Genomic DNA, 17,267 nt, shown 5'->3' on the forward strand with positions numbered 1-17,267 from the left:
CTCATCTTGCGAAAATGGATTTCGGTGAGTTGAACAATTCATTGGGGCGGAAAGTCCGTATAAGATGAAAGTTTCCAATTATTCAACGGTAACTTTGGGTTTTCAACTACTTGATATTTGAATTATGCACATATATACACACACACATTCAATCGCAAACACACACACAAAGGAATGTTCGCCAATATAAAATGCAATATGCAACTTGGACCAGTCGGTGTATTAGTACGAGCTGTTTTTTGGCAAAACAAAGGCAAGCGCACAATTATTGTCGATTCGCTTGCAAACTATCAATGGAATTGGTAAAACACATTCCATGCACCAAATAAATTGAATACCTTTTCGACAAAACATTCAATCGAACGCGCCCCCCCCCCCCCCTCTCTCTCCCTCTTTCTTCCTCTTTGTGTGCACTCAAGCCAAATTTCTAGTTGTTGAACCGGTTCTTCTCTTGCAAACTTACTTTCGGTTGCCTTGTTGATTTCGAAATGAAATGAGAAAGAAGAAAAATCGAGCTGTAACGATTGAAATCAAATCATTTTAACGATGACAGACCCAAAGAATCATGTGGCAGAACCAACGAGCAACCACAGCAACAACAACATCGCACACACAAACATTCATTTGATGTTTTGCTTTCAACTTATATCATTCGAATTAGGTGCAATCTAAAACCGAAAATTGAGCGACAAGCTTAGTAAAGTATCCATGGCATTTTCTTGTTCATTTGCTTGCTAACATTAAGCTTAAGGCTTAGTTGCTCCGGATTTTCGGACAGCAGATTGTCTCTCGATTTTTTTTTCGCTTCTTCTCTTCCTTCTCCTTCGCTGTGTGAGCGTGAATTGTTGAGTTAGAGAGCGAGTTAGACTTTTTTTGAGCGAGTTGCCTGCACAACTAAAGCCAGCATATCGCCGGATAAGCATAAATATTTGATTAGTTGGTCGTAAACAATGTTTTTGGTTTGCTTTTTACATATTTTCTGGGTTTTTCTTTCTGTTCGTATTTGAACAACGACAAACAACGTCATAAATGTTCTTTTCAGTGCACACCAAAGTGAATAAAATTGATGAAGCACATAAAAGTACACACATTTACACACAAATGGGGCGGTCTCAGTGTTCGGGAAATGCTTAAGAGAGCTTTTAGCTTTTAAAATGTATCTAATTATTATGTATGAAACATTCAATTAAAAGCGAACGACTGAGAGAGAGAGAGAAGAAAAGGAATAACACACACACACACCGTGTTTACGCCCCATGAATTTTAAATCAATTTTCCTGCGTCTCGCCTTGGCAGGTGTTTTAATCTTTTAAATCACATTGCTCGCATTTTTTTCTTCTGTCGCCATCTCCAACTCTTGCTCAACTTACTCCCCCAATGGACTCGCATTTTTTATTTAGCATGTCGTTGTTGTTGCTTTTATTTTCTTCTCTGTTGTGCGTCGCTACATTGACTAACTTTGGCGTGCCGGGTTTATAATGATGATGATTTTTTTCCTTTTGTCGTTATCCTGTAAATGGGAGGACGGCACAAGTAATGGAAATGACAAAAAAGAACACAACGCATTTATTTTTAAAGAATTTATTTCGATTTCTGAATTTGTTTTTCGAGGGAACAAAAGGTTAATTTTAACATGGGCTGTATTCGGTTAATAATAGATATGATTTGTTGTTTTAAACCTAGTAGTCTACAATGCATATAAATGTAGCTGTTATTCGAATTGTTCTTTCTCTTTTTTTTCTCTCTTTCTTCTCCTTATTGTTGATGTTGTTGTTCATGTTGAATTTTGTCAAAGACATAGAGAAGAAAGATTCAATATAAAATGGAAAACAACACGAAACAAAGCAAAAGCAAAGAGTTACGTATTGTACATTTAAACAGGAAAAAAAAAAGATTCTAAAATAAATGAAACACTGACAACGATAAATATAATTTAAAAAGAGAAAAAAATAAAATAAAAATAATATAAAAGAGGGTAAAAATAGTTTCAAATTGTAATTCGTGTATGTATATATAGGCATGTGTTTGTATGGTGTGTGTGTGTATTTAAGCGCACGCTTTTGATTGCCCTCTTAACTATCTCTAGTAGTAGTGGTCGTTGAATCGAAAACACATGGAACTCACTCTTTCGCCGAAAAAAAAAGAAATAATAATACAAAATAAATGCGCTTCACACTCTTTCTCACTATTTCTTTCGCAATAATTAGCCAATTTCACATTGGATTCAGCCCCTACTTCTTCATCTTGCACAACATTTGTTTCTCTTTCAATAAACATATACTAGCTTACTATAGTATGGAATTAGACGGTATTTACAAGTAACTATTGTCGATCTATTGCCGAATTTAGAATGTATGTTGTGTGTGTGGAATGAACTGACAGTGAAATGTGTGAATAAATTGTTAAACTCCGTAACATGCCAAAAATACTCTGTTTTGGATTCGCAAATTACTTTGCATTCTCAATTTTAATGTATGCGAAGAATTTTCTGTTTTTGACTTTTTTGTCTCTATCTAACACACTTTTCATTCATTCATTCATTCATTCATTTGCAAACTCTTGCTCATTCACTCGCCTCGCAAAACTGTTACATTCCGAATAATTGACGTTAATGCTTATCAAAAATTCCACCTTTCACTCAAAATTCCGAGCGCAGCACTGTCATCCGTAGACAGATATGAAACATTCAACAGACAATCATTCTATCTATTTATCTCTCTTTCTCTATGTCGTGTGTTGCTTGTCGATTTTTGACTAAAAAATAAACTATTTTCAACTGTGACTCATCTGGGGGATGGTGGTAGCGTGGGAAGTTCGATTGTGAGATAGATTAAACGTTTTGACTAAAAATCATTTTCAATTACGAATGCAAATAATTTTGACATAAATGTTCTACATTTGGAATGAAAATGGAAGGACAAACAAATAAAAAAACAAAACTGCATCAACTACATTTACACTGTGTATCAAATAATATATAACATTAAAAAAAACATGGCCTTATTGCCTAACCATTATCGTAATGATTATTCGATGGAAATATCGATTCGATACCTATTTATTAAAAATTATTTTCGCACCACTCAACATAACAACAACATGAAATTATTATTGGCTTAATTTGAAATTCTACTGATGGCCTTTTCTGCTTGCTCGCTCGGTTTTTATTTCACTCTTTTTTGCTTCCCTGTTCATGTATGCACCGAACGCGAAAATGTTCACGTTTCACATCACATTCGAAAATCGATATTGGGTCGTCGTCGTCGTCGTCGTTGCGTTTCGCCATTAACAATTGAACAGCAGCTGGAATATGCAGATATTGTGTTGTATGATGAAGATTTGAAGAAAGCAGAGCAATTTCGGCACATCCCTAAAGTTTATATCCATTTGTGCATGTGGGTGTTTTTCTTTTCTTCTTTCGATTTGTTCGTTGGCTGTCGACGATTTTTTGCTTTCAAAATATCAAAAGTGATATGCTCTTTATTCTCTTTTTTTCTTCTTGTTCAATATATATATATTTGTTTCTTCTATTTTGCTCATTCCATATCATTTACTTGCCGCTCGGATTTCGCGACGAATTTTTTATCGATGTAACGCTAACACTGACTCGATTCGGACTGTTATTATTTTTCAGTAGATTATCGCTACTCTTTTGTGATGTGAATACGGGAATTTTGGACGGACTGACACGCGCTACATTTGATGATTGTGATGGTGGTGGTGTGGATGGTGTACTGATTTTCCGTATTGGTACTGGAATTTCCGACGTATGACTACGTTCGAAATTTGATCGAATTTGATCGATTTGTGAATGACGTTTTTCAAATTGTCGCGGCGATTGATACGTTGATGTGGTAAAACGAATCTCATTGTTCCGTGGAATGTATTCCTCTTCAACGATTACTGGTTTTTCAACACCGTCACCACCGCCACCACCACTACTACCATTGCTGCCCTTTCGGCTGTCATTTGGACTGGATGTTTTTGCATCTGATTTCGTTTTTGCATCGGGCGGGTTGCGATTTTCCATGGATTTACTTAGATTCTTTGCATTCATGTGCTTGTCTTTGTTTGCATTGGGAAAGCGGATTTCGGTGACAAAGCCACCCTTCGATGCAGGTGGCGGTTTGGTGCCATTGCTCACTGGTAACGATGATTCGTGTGTCTTTTTCGACGACAAACTCTCAACAATGAACACCTCATTTTTCTTTTGGGATCCATTTGGCGATGGGGTTTTCGTCGGTTCGCTTGGTTCATCGTCCAGTGTTTGCATTTTAAAATTCAGCGTTTCATCTTCGATGACAATTGATGCTGGCTGTGAATCACTGCTCGTTGATATTGTTATTCGATTTTCGGTTGTTGTGGTCGCTGTTTGCACCGGTGATGCTCTTGAATTTTTCAATTCAACCGCCGAATCACTATCCATCGATGAAATGCTAATATTATTCACGCCACTGCCATCACTCGAGAAAATGGGTGAAATTTGAACAGGTTCCATCGTGGCCATTGTATCGATGCTATCCATGTGACCAGCGACAGATATGTTAATTGGACCATCGTTTGTGCCACTCTTTGCATACGAAATACCATTCACTTCCATCGTTTGATCATCCATGTCGCCCGGAACCTGCTGTGCAATTAATTGCTTCAACACTTCAGACTTTGGCCGCTCAATCGTTGTCAATGGATAACGTGATGCTTTTGCATCATCGCTTACATTCGTTCCGTAATTGACACCTTTTGATGTATCAATCACAATATCATCGAAATTATCGCTTGATTTCACTTCCAAATGTACAGCTGTCGGTAATTTGATCTGTGTAATATTATGCTGTGTTTCGTCCATATCCATCGTTGTTTGATCGTTGCTGTTGCTGTTGCTGCTGATGTTGTTGCTTTCGTTCATAATGCCGTTATTTTTTGTATGCGCACGTGGTGATGGTTCTGGACTGGATTTTATCTCTATCGCTGCTTCATTATTTTGTACCAATTCCAATTGAATCGGTTCATCGGTGCCATTTGCCACATCGTCAAATTCAACGTTTGATATTTCATGCATGACATCGTGCAATTCAATTTCGTTGATTTCTTTATCAAATTTATCGGCTGCAGCCAATACTTCGGACATCATATCCATACTGCTGGAGGAGAGTTTCTTTTGTGGTGATTCCAATTCAAACGAATCATCGGATGCATTTTTATCTTTGCCATCATAAATTGCATCCTCCAAATTGCCCCATTCATATGAACTCTTTAGGCGCATCGTTTGCAATGGTTCCAAATTCTCGATAATTGGCTCGCTGTATCGGGGCTCTTTCAATTCCATCACTTCAACTAGGTCATGATCGCCCGGGTGGGCTTTTCGCTTTTTTGGTACCACCTTTCCGGTGGCGATTTGATTGTTTGCATTGGACATTTCCATTGACTGGGCTCGTTCAAGTGTTCCATTCGATTCATGACTGTTCTTTCCGCATTTAGTGTGCTCTAATTTTGATAAATCGCCAAGACTCGCCGTTCGTCGCTCTTCATTTGAATTTTCTTCTTCCTCGGACGCCTGATGCACGGTGATATGCTTGGAATTTAATTCGATTTGTTGAACATTTTTACCATTGAACTCAGCATCGGAGTCTGAAAATGATTGAAAAAGAAAATACAATGTCGATTATGTTTTGTGGAATTAAATCAAATGGAATTAATGAAGAATCAAAAGATAAATAAAGTTTAATTGGTTAAACACTTTTCTTTATCCAAAAACAAAAAAATCCAACTCACCAAGATCAGGTTGACTGCCCTCCATGCTGACTTTCATTGTTGAAATCTGTGGTATTTCAATGGTTTCCATCGAAGCATTCATGTTATCAACATTGTCCATAGAGTCATCATGTTCGCCACGGGCTGGCGGTATCGGTGCCTTCCCCTTTGACTTACGATCAATTGAATTAACTTTTGCTCGATTGTTAACGGCTGTCATTGCTGCTTGCATCATCTCTGTTGGCACTTCCTGTATGCGTCACGATCCAATAACAAAAAAAAGAAAGAGAAAACAGTCTCTAAATAAAGAAAATTGTCTTTTTTTCCAAACAAAAAAATGATTGACTTTTAAATCAACTTATAATAGCAATATCCATAACCATCATCATCATCATCATCATCATCAAAAGACAAATTTTCTATTGAATTTCTATCAACTATTTCAAATCAAGTTCATCAGTTAGCATTTGAATAAATTTGATATAAAGCAGAGCTATCAAAATTCGAATCAAAATCAATCAACTGGAATGGATTGTGATCAATGAAAGTGTGATATGTGTTTTTTTCTTCATCGTTATCTTCTTATTTTCCGTGTCAATGTGATCGAATTACAAGTTCTAAGCAAAAGCTTGAATCGAAAGAAACAAAATAGTAGAAAAAGAAGAGGCCACCATTGTTCACATACCTGTGGAATGCCAGCTGCATCACGTTTGATGCCACTCGAATTGATGCTTGCTTGTCGTTCGAATGGTACCGGTTTGTTGTCATCTTGGATGGGTTTCTTAGCGTCTTGTGACTTGTTCTTGGAACGTTTCATGGCTTCTGGTGGTGCGGGTGAAGCGATGGTGGTGGTAGCAGTGGTGACGATGGAATTTGGTTGTGCCACTTGTTCAATGTGATTTTCAATTTTTTCAATATTTGCATTGTTATCGTTGTCAGCTTGGACTTTGTTTGGTGATTTGCCCGAATCTTTGCCATTCAAATTGGGTGGCAACACACGAATACCGAATTTCATTCCCTTCTTACCACTACCAACGGCCAAATCATTCGAATGCGATGCTTTCGTTTGGAATTTCTCTTCAACCATATCGATAAAATAGTTTTGAATCTTTTTCAATGAGTTTTTCTTCTCGTTTTCCTCGTGTGCCTGTGGCAAAGCGGTGGCTGGTGACCGTGGTTTTGCTTGTATACTCTGCTGTTGTTGATCCATTTTTAGTGTTGGATATGAGTTGTCATCTTTTGTAAACAGTTTTTTTCGTGCATTACGTTCGATTGTATTCAAATCCTCTTGACTACGCGGACGATACAGTGGATGTGTCAGCGCCGGTTGGCTAGCATTTTGTGACAATACATTCGATACGGCTCCATTTGCATCGATCAATTCCAACTGAACATTGTATGGTGAAGCATAGCTTAAAATTGTAGCCGCATCCTCTTGGACAATATGCCGAAAATCGATAGTGATGCTCGTGATTTTATCACCTATTTTTTGTTTTGTTTGGTTTTGTTATTCGTGTCGAATAGAAGGGAATATGGTGATTAATTCTTTTTTCTTTTGTGTTTATGTGTGTCGTGTGCTGGGCTTTGTGTTTTCCTTTGTCACACGCGCTCGCGTCACACTAACAAACTTACCTCGATGCACAATATTGGCGGCAGGTCCCTGGGGCATTACTTTCTTCACAAAGATACCATCTTTTAGGCCGCCACAAACTTCAATGCCCAAACCGGTAAAATCGGATCCACGAAGCGGCACCAATCGCGGTATGGGCGCATTTGCATATGAATCGTCAACGGTTTTACGTTTGTCAGGCGTTTGCCATTTGTTATCGAACGGTGAAGCATTCTTATTGTTATCACCTAAACATAATGGAATATTTCCATCCCCCACGAAAAATGGTGAATGAAGTTTTGTGTGTGAGCATTTTGTTCCGTTTGAAAATCCAATTTTAAAGTGAAATAAAATTTCTTGAAATTTTTGGGAACCGCAAAGAGTCGTTCGCTTTGAATTAATTTGATAAATTTTCAATAAATACCCTTGAAAGCTGGATTATCAAATGCATAGTCCACCTTCGTTGTGTCAGCATCTTCGACCAATGGATTCGTTTCTGCATGCCGTGCATAGTTTGTTGTTGATGAAATACAGAAGCATAATGGAATTAGAAGAAAGAGAAGAATACACTGAATTTCCTATTTTGTTATGTGAAATCGAAATTGGAATGAATAACATTATCAATCGTATTGCGGTATGTTGATCTACTAAATCATCGAGTACAACATATAGGTGAGATAGATGCAATGTGGCTTTTAAGACACAAACAGATAGAGAATTGAAAACAAAAACGTCATTATCAACAACGGCAACAGCTCAACCTCCTGTTTCGACGCTGTCGTCGTCGTCGTTGTCGTTGTCGTTGTCGCATCATCAACTATTCTCTTCTTTAGAGAAAATGTTGTGTTGCAGTGTGTGTTGTGTTGCTCACTCACCGCTACACAAAATTTGTGTCAACAGCTTCTTCAACATTTCTAGTTATCAAACGAGCAGAGAGACGATATTGTGTCTCTCATTCTCTAATCAACCAGAAATTTTATTTAATGAACGTTCGTCACATTACCGTATCAGATATATCTGTGTACGAACATTCCGTTGACATTATTTCGTTTTATGAATCTGGAAAATCCACATTTTTCGTCCGTTTGCATGCAATTGCTCTCTGCCTGCTCTACTCTGCTCCGCTCTACTCGACATATTGCCGTTTGAAGTAGAAAAAATAAAATCATCCATTTCAAATTCTGGTTATCGTATGGTACTTGACAATTTGCTCCATATAATTATCAAGTGATAACGCTAAAATATCGAAATGAAATCGAACAATTCGAGGTATTTTCGCACATTTTAACATGAACTAAACAACAATACCATCGAGCATATCGAATTTTTAGCAGCCATCCATAGAGATACGTGTGCTTGTATGGAGAGAGATAGAGAGATAGAAAAAGAGAGAGAGCGAGAGAGGCGCGGTAGCGCGCGACGCAATTGTGTTCAAAAACCCACCGCGACCAAAAATCAATTAAAGCTGATTTATGAATATTATTATTCCAATTACATCAAAAACTTTTCAAATGCTCGCGTTTGTGATTTGGTAATATGGGCTTGGGCCACCCGACACCATACATACACACACACACATAAACGCTTCATAACACATCACACGCACCTCATTCGATCAACGAACGGCATTTTCGTTGTCGCCCGATTTGAGCATATATCGATGCAATCCATTGTGTACATTATTATTTATTATTTGTGAATTGAATAAAATAATAATTACGTGATTCTGAAAGCGGTTTTGTCGATTGCCATTTGCTATGCTACGTGCATATTTTCATCTGTTTGAGCGCCCGTTGCTCTTTTCTTCTTTTGATTTCGTTTGGAATTCTGAGCACACAGCGAGAGTAATAAAGAGAAAGAGAGAAAGAGTGTTCTCTTCGTCGCCATTTTCAAGAGTCTTAATAATAATTATGACTATAAACTTGATTTGTTGGGTATAATATACATTTTTGGAGTCTATTTTTGGTTCGTTTCAATTAGAACTAGTTGCGTTCGCGCGCTGCTGTTGAGTTCAACAATTCCAATTTGATTAAACAACTGGCTGCCGAATGCTTCATGTTGAACGAAGTGTGTGTGTGTGTGTGTCATAGAGATTGAATGGTGTGTCTTGTGGACATATTTTTCGTTGTTCTTTTGAAATTTGGTGTGCACGTAAAAGTCAACACGTCGAAATTTGAATAAAAGCGCGTGTGCGCTCGCTTCTTCTATTTCGTGTATGCATCGTAGTTGTGTTATTTCTTCTTATGTTATGTATGACTGAAATGTTGTTATGGTGTTTTGGTGCTCGTTTCTCGGTATATATTCTTCAGCGTGATTTCCGGTGTGGAAACGGAGTTTGGAAAGCAAAAAAAATGTGATTCGCTTTCCTGATCGTTCGTTTGTCCATTCGTTCTTCTTCTGTGCCCGATCGATAGCCCCGCCGAATATGGACCGACCGATACACACAGACATACCAGCAAATTGAATAAAGTTATGCACAACACGGAGCGCTGTGTCGGTACCAATTTAGATAAAACAGTATAATCTCTCTATTTGAATTTTATGGACGGTAAATATAAAGGCGATAGTTTTGCGAAATCGAACCAAAACAGCATGTCGTCGGGTACAATTGCGACGACGATGAGCAAATATGCGGAGCTCACTCTCTCTCTCTCTCTCTTTGTGTCTTGCTCTCCGTATGTGTTTCTGGTTATTGTGTACATTCCATTTGTTTGGCCACATACAATCGAACGTGATAGCCATGTTCACTTTGGCCGAAACCAAAGCACACTACTCTCTGTGCATCCTATCACAGTGCCAAATGTGCGATTTCATGTATTTAATGCTCATTCTCTCGCACTCTTGTAACGAACGCCATAGGGTTTGGATGTGTCTGTGTGTGCATATTTTGTACACGCAAATGCTCTTACGCTCATATGTTTGAAAATTCGGTTTTTCGCATATTTTGTGGTTTTGTGTGCTTTTTCCGGCACGATTTTTATTTTTCGTTGTTACTTCTGCTGTTTTAATTGAGCGAATGTGCGTATATACAGTTCGATTTGGACTTGATTTCGGCAACGAAGGAAAGAAAAAAAATACCCATATGTATATAGCTTATTGAGCCGAATGAACAAACGATCCAAATCAACTTGGCCCGTTTTACAACCGGTTTTTCACGAGCACGCCAGCGCATACACACACATACACACATACAATTCAGTCATCATTCATTGAGCGTTTATGCTGCGAGCGGGCGAGCTCATGTGCGCGCGCGCGCACCTTCGCGGACACCAAAAGCGCATATTTTTCTGATGTTGTGTGCTTTGCTGTTGTCGTTGTTGTTATTGTTCTTGTTGCTAAAATCTCAATCGTACTTGGTGCTTGGCCAAAATACACCGAGTGTGTATGGCTCTCCAGTGACCTGTCCATTCGGTTTTTTTTTTCTTCTGTTCGTTCGTTTTGGGCCACGGGATGATATGGTATTTCAATATGAATGATTTTCTCTTCGTTGCCATTTATTTTCGTAAACACACCGAGCGACCACAGCAAGAAATGTTGCGCTCCGTTCGCTTCTCGTTCTCTCTTTCTGTGTCTGTGTCTTGTTCGGTGTGCGTATGGCATTTTATGTTTTTGCGCGCATATACCACCAAACGACAACGACAAAGACGACGACACTGAAGAAATGGGTGAAGCGAAGAAAACAGACAGGTGTCTCAAACTTCTTAGCAAACAACTCTCGTACATATAAACACACACACAGAGAGAGAGGCAGATACACGCGCGCGTTCGCGTGTTAAAATCACCTAATGAATATAACATATGAAATCGATAACCAAACGTTTACTGATCGTTTCCAAAACTGACCGGGATGAATGATGACGATGATGATGATGAGATGGGCAAAAGAGAACCGCAGAAAAATCAATATTCCGAATAAAAGAGAGAGAGAAAGAGAAACAGAAATGAAAAGAAAAGAATCAATTTTGCATTTTTAATTTGCAGTCTCATTTCTTTATGCTTTTCTCTCTCTCTCTCTCTCTCTCTCTCTCTCTCTCTCCATCTCTCTCTCTCTCTCTCTCTCTCTCTCTCCCCCTTTTGTTTGCGTGCATGAGTTTTGTGTGTCGATTTCTTGTTGTTTTATATTTTTATTATCATTTTTCTATTTCGTTTGAAATTCTAGTGAATTGATAGCGATAGAATGGGTTAAAATTCGAAATATTCTATTACGGCGACCACCTTCTTTGCTCGATCGAGCGAACGAAGAGGCAAAAAGAAAAAAAAAACGCACACGCGCATAAAACATAAAAAATTAATTTAAATCCATTATTTGGTGTGGTGAAATTCGGCATTTTTTTCCGTAGAACTTTCCATCATTTTTGCGAGCGATGTTTGGACTTTCGTTGAAAGTTGCCCCTCATCGAAAAATTGGTTCCCATAAAAGATAATAGCAAAAACGATCAAATCTGATCGAATGCGCTCTTTTGTTCGGCTTTCGTAATGATCATATAGTCCATTTTCGCTTTCCGACTCGTCCCCGAATTTATATTGACGCGAAATGATCGAAAGAAAGAAAAAAAAATATTGGAAATGTCCCGTTTAAATGTTCAATTCACTTATGAGAATCGTTTAAATGCTACGATGTGTTTACTCGCTTACTTTTTTTTCTTTCTTTCTGCTGGTGTTTCGTCGCTTTTCGACTCGAGAGCTACTACTATCGAAGTGAAAGTAATGAGTGCGATTTCATTAAAAAATGAAATTTATGCTGACATTACGATATACGCTCGGGATAAAGCGAAAAAAAGCCACACACACACACACATACAATGTATCTCGGCGGCGGCGGCGGTGGTAGGACGTGCACAATTTGCAAAATTGTTCAATTGAAGTAACAGCAGCAGCAATAACAAAAGACTATAAAAAGCCCTATTGCGCTGAAAAGCCTCTCCCAAATTCATAAGTCGATTTAATATTCTCAAGTGGTTCCAAGAGACACACTATATTACCGATCGAGTGCGAAATTTGCCTTAAACCTATTATTTATCGATTCGAAATAATTTGTGAAACAAAACAGTGATTAACTGCTCTCTGTTTTGTTCCTCATTGAACGAGTGAAAATCAATCTTATATATACGTATATCTAAATGAATCATAACACGACAACGTTTGTTCGAATGGTTTTCGTATGTTATGTCATGGAGTGTGTGTTTGTGTGTGATCCGTTTGTTATTTTTCGATCGATCGATCGATCGAGTTGCAATCGAACGAAAAACGAACGGTTCATTGAATTGATTCGGTTTTTTTTTCGTTTCATTTACCTGACTTAGATTTCCAGTATTTCTTGTAGAGCAGCCATGCGCCCACCGCCAATAGAATGATGCATGCAATTGTACCAAAAATCGAACCAGCAACCGCTCCACCGCAACTTGCCGCTTCGTCCATTGTAGAACCAGCTTTATCCATTTTTTGGACCTGATCAACACGAAGCAATCATAAAAGATTCACCTGCTTTTTTTTCCCGCGCAACCGAGAGACAGCGAGAGCGCGCGCAACCCAAAGGAAGTGAAACGCACTCAATGATGAGATTCTGCTTGTCGGTTGCTGTTGGTTGTTTGTTTGTTTTGTTTTTCGTTCGTTCGAGGAAAGAAAACGACACGCACAATAGATATAATAATAAATATAAATAACACACACAGAAAATGCACGAACGCGCGCACACGAGCGCACAAACACCGGCGCGCGCTCTTGGTGCAAGAGAAAAAAAAACAATGCAGAAATCTCACTGATGCTTGATACTCACCCACTTTTTTTTTTCTCGTCGTGAAATTATTATCACCTCACAGTTCTTTATACTTTTTATTTCTTGTGTGTATGTTACTGCTCAACTCTTCAATTGCATGCAATCGAGTTTTCGTCTCCTGTTTCGCTTATCGTTTGCCAATGATCATACAACGCAACAAATTTTTTTTTTTCTTTCGAGAGATTTAAGTGCAATCGTTCTCATGTGTATCTTTTGGTTATTTTGTCGTTGTTGTTATTTTTTCTGGATTTTAGTTTGTCTTTTTTTTTCTTCTTTTTTTTCTCACTCACTTCAAAAACAGCAGCGTTCGTAATCCATTCGAAAATATTTTTTTTTGTCTTTAGTTTGTAGTGCAGCACAATCGCTTACATGTTTTACACCTCGTCTGTATGAATTGTGAAAATGTGCTCACACATTGAGCAAATTTGAAGCGGAATAATAAAAATGCTGCAAGAAAGAAAGAAAACAAAAATTGCATTATCAAAATAGAGTTCTACGATTTTTCGCCCGCCGTTCAGTTTGGAAGAGAGAAAGAGAGAGAGAGAGAGAAAATAGCTGTAGCAGATTTAATAACAAAACGCTTAATTTCTGATATAGTTTGACGGATGCCATAAAAAAAGAGTGCTCGTGCCACTTTGTTCGAAAAAAGGGATAAATGTCGAAAATAGAGTCGAACGAAGTGGAGTGGAAGTCGAACACGAGCGAATAAAACGAAAAAAAAACCATTGGGGGAAAAAAGCCAAAAAGCGCTGCAGGATAGCTCAATGGAGTAAAATTAAGTTGGTCATGGAACGAACGAACCGAACGACTGTTCACTGCTTATATTATGTGGATCATAAAAGTATTTGCAAGTGAATTGAACTTGCCTGAAAAGTATCGGCAATGTAATGTGCAAAAAGAAAACGAGCAGCGCACGAGAGAATGAAAAAATGAGAAGAAGCAAAAAGAAATGCAACCCAGCACACACGCAGAGAGAGAGAGAGAGAGAGAGAGAGAGAGCGAACGCGAATGCTTGAATATCGCGAAAAATATTCTGTGTGTCTTATTTTTCTTCTCTTTTTTCGTTCGCTTGTTCCATGCAAACGGCTTCAAACTTGAATCTACACGCTCCCAAAACCCATACCACATTGTGTTTGGGAAAAACTCTTTTTTATTCGTTCGTTCGTTTATTTGCTAAAGCGTGTGTGTGTCGGCATTTTTATCACAATCGCCTGAAATATTTGTGTGTGAACTTGCGACTGGCTCGACAGCAGCAGCAGCAACAACGACATACTCTCGTCCAGCCAGAATAAAGTAGCACATTGAGTGAGGCCAGAGTAGTTTAGCAACGATGACGACGACGATGATGCCGCATTTACCATTGGCCGTGTGTGTTATCTGCTCATACAGTATGCTTCTGATACATATTCGTACACTATTCGGGTTGTAAACAGCATGAAACACTGTGCAAACGGAATATACGTGTGTGTGTGTATATATATAGAGAAAATGTAAACCAGAGCCAGATTCCGAGCCACTCTTCAGCCACATACTTGGTAAAATTCATCCGCCATGTACACAACGATTGTGTGTGTTTATATACTTTTTGGATGAACCACATTTCATGCCATTAGCAACAAACGAACGAACGAAAAAAAAAACACAAACGAACAGAGGCCAATCGGCATGCACCTTCATTTTCACAATTGTGTGTTAATGTTATTATAAATATAAACATGCGGAATATCTAAAATAAATGTTACAATTTTCACAGCAGAATTTTTGCTCACTTGTACACCCAAACACACAAACGTGTACACATTCTAGCTTCTTTGCTTTTGATGTGGAATTAAATGTAATCCATCGGATGTGGATTTGCTACATGTGAATATATCTCGTACAATTCGAGAGAAACATGCTACACACGAAGGTGGAATCACAGAGAGTTCCGATGTGAAAATTACCAGATGCCTTTTAATCATTTTGTACTTGCTGCGCTACGCACACACACACACACACACCAAACTGGAAAGTCAATGCTCACCAAATGGGAATTAACTTAATTTCGATGGAAAATCTCTGTCTCACTGTTTTCTCCGTACACACAATCGTTCGTTCCGTGTTCATTCATTCATTCACCCGAACAAAAACAAAAACAAACAAGCGCACACACAAACACGAACAATTCACAGTCAACTATTACAATGTATATCAATGCAACTTTCGTTTTCGACCTGTTTCTAGCTGCAACAGAATATGTTTGTCGACAATCTATGTGCAATACAATAGAATGTGTAAGACATACTAACATACACACACACACACACACACACACACACACACACACAATATGTTGTAACAATTGATCCGTTCCCTTTGATTGCATTGATACGACGGCTAAAAACAACCACATCACATTGCCTAGCACATGGCATTCTATCTCTGTGTGTGATTTGTTCAAAGACAGTTTTGCATTCAATTGGGCCAATACGAGCCGAGAATGTCGATAAAATGTCAAGAAAGTTGGTCAATATCTAGCCAAACATTTACAGTTTGGATGCTGCCATCGCTGCTCCTGCTGCTGTTGCTGCTGCTACTTTCCTTTCAAATGAAAATCGAAGTGCGTTTGCCAACTCAACGTTGGAGGCTCCAACTTGGAGCATCAAAAGCACATTGACTGTGTTCGAAAAGACTTTGCTTGGTTTCGTCCAACACACACACACACACACTCTTTACTTTGTTCGTTGAAAACTTTGAAAGTATGTACACAGTTTGTAACTTACGCTCAATTACCAACATTATTTTTGCCTGATATTCAATGGGAAAATTCAACAAGAAAAACCGAACACCACATTAAATAGGCAGATGAACCTTATGAACTGGTCTCAACCAAAACCAATGTGACCTTGACAATGGATTCTATCTCATTCACCTCTCGTCAATGTGACCGATATTATGGTGGCATTTATGGTCAAAATTGGATTACATTCAGTTTGTAACAACCGCACACCACTTGTTTTCCATATTTAGGACAATTTTCCGCCAATTTGCTCGAATGCGCCTTTTTACAGTGGTTTTGCAAATGGCTGTTTTTTTTTCAGCGTTGTTGCTGTGATTGTTCATGTTGTCGGATTCGGTTCGTCGAAGCGGTTTTATATAAAGATTTGAAATGAATTATTGAAGATTTTAAATTGGAAACGGCTGTTTGTTAAAATTCCCATGAGATCAATTTCATACAGCAAAATCTATTAAAACCGCAACAATTCCCACGAAAATGAAAAAAAAAGCAAACAAATACTCGTGGCTGCACACATTTCAATAGCTTTTAAATTTGAATGGGGAATTTTTGTGTTCCGATATAAATTTATATGTGTGATATTTTTGTAGAGACACTTGAACGACAACAACAAAAAAAACAGAAAAAAAACATCAATCGATAAATTGCTTCGTATTTCCATTTATCGGTTTGAAAATGATGCTGGTGAATGAAACGAAACGAGCTACGCAGTGGCTGGTGCGGGTGAATTGAATAACAATACACATTCGATCAATAAATGTGTAAATATAGATTAAAAGGTGGGCTAAAAACCGAAAATCAAATGGCGAGATAATTCGTTTAAAAATAAGCTAATCGCATAGACGTTCTTTCACTTTTCATCGCTTCTTTGAAATCATCCGCATGCAAATCCAAAAAGCTGCGGAAATTTCGGATGAAAGTAATTCTTTAGATATGTAGGCTTATAAATAAATTATACGACATGCTAAAAACCATCAATCTAAAATAGCGAACAACATTGAGATAAAAAAACAATCAATGGAAAAAGCGGAAAAAGAAACAATGTGCATATCTCGAAGAAGCGAAGAAAAAAAAGAATCAAAATGAGCATATATATTATTATTTGTTTTGTGTGACTGGGTGCGAGCGAGCGAGCTGGAGCTAGAGCTAGAGCGAGAGATGGAGATGTGAGCCATGTGAATGAAAGTTTCGTGGAAAGGTGCGTATTTTCACTTTTTCGTCGAACGACACATAGAGATGCAAACGAAAGAAGTAAACAATAAGGGCGACCGATACTACAGCACGATCGAAATGATGTAAAGTGAAAATTCTCTCTCTCTCTCTCTCTCTCTCTCTCTCTCTCTCTCTCTCTCTCT

The 17,267-nt window shown here is 38.2% G+C and overlaps 1 protein-coding gene across 3 annotated transcripts in view; it reads right to left on the reverse strand.

The window, feature by feature from the left end:
* Window positions 1–1,565: 1,565 nt before the first annotated feature.
* The window catches only part of LOC129574587 (uncharacterized), a 25,407-nt gene continuing 9,705 nt past the window's right edge, over window positions 1,566–17,267 (reverse strand). For all 3 annotated transcript variants that reach the window (XM_055456778.1, XM_055456779.1, XM_055456780.1), the window contains 7 exons: window positions 13,137–13,583; window positions 12,655–12,937; window positions 7,785–7,856; window positions 7,384–7,608; window positions 6,437–7,233; window positions 5,773–6,001; window positions 1,566–5,628 (listed from right to left, as the gene is read on the reverse strand). In XM_055456778.1, coding sequence (XP_055312753.1) covers window positions 3,551–5,628; window positions 5,773–6,001; window positions 6,437–7,233; window positions 7,384–7,608; window positions 7,785–7,856; window positions 12,655–12,799 — 3,546 coding nt within the window. In that variant the 5' untranslated portion in view covers window positions 12,800–12,937; window positions 13,137–13,583 and the 3' untranslated portion in view covers window positions 1,566–3,550. The remainder of the gene's footprint in view (window positions 5,629–5,772; window positions 6,002–6,436; window positions 7,234–7,383; window positions 7,609–7,784; window positions 7,857–12,654; window positions 12,938–13,136; window positions 13,584–17,267) is intronic.

The sequence above is a fragment of the Sitodiplosis mosellana genome, unplaced genomic scaffold (genome assembly GCF_009176505.1).
Source record: "Sitodiplosis mosellana isolate CC-2019 unplaced genomic scaffold, AAFC_SMos_1.0 Smas_scaffold_6165, whole genome shotgun sequence".
NCBI lineage: Eukaryota > Metazoa > Arthropoda > Insecta > Diptera > Cecidomyiidae > Sitodiplosis > Sitodiplosis mosellana.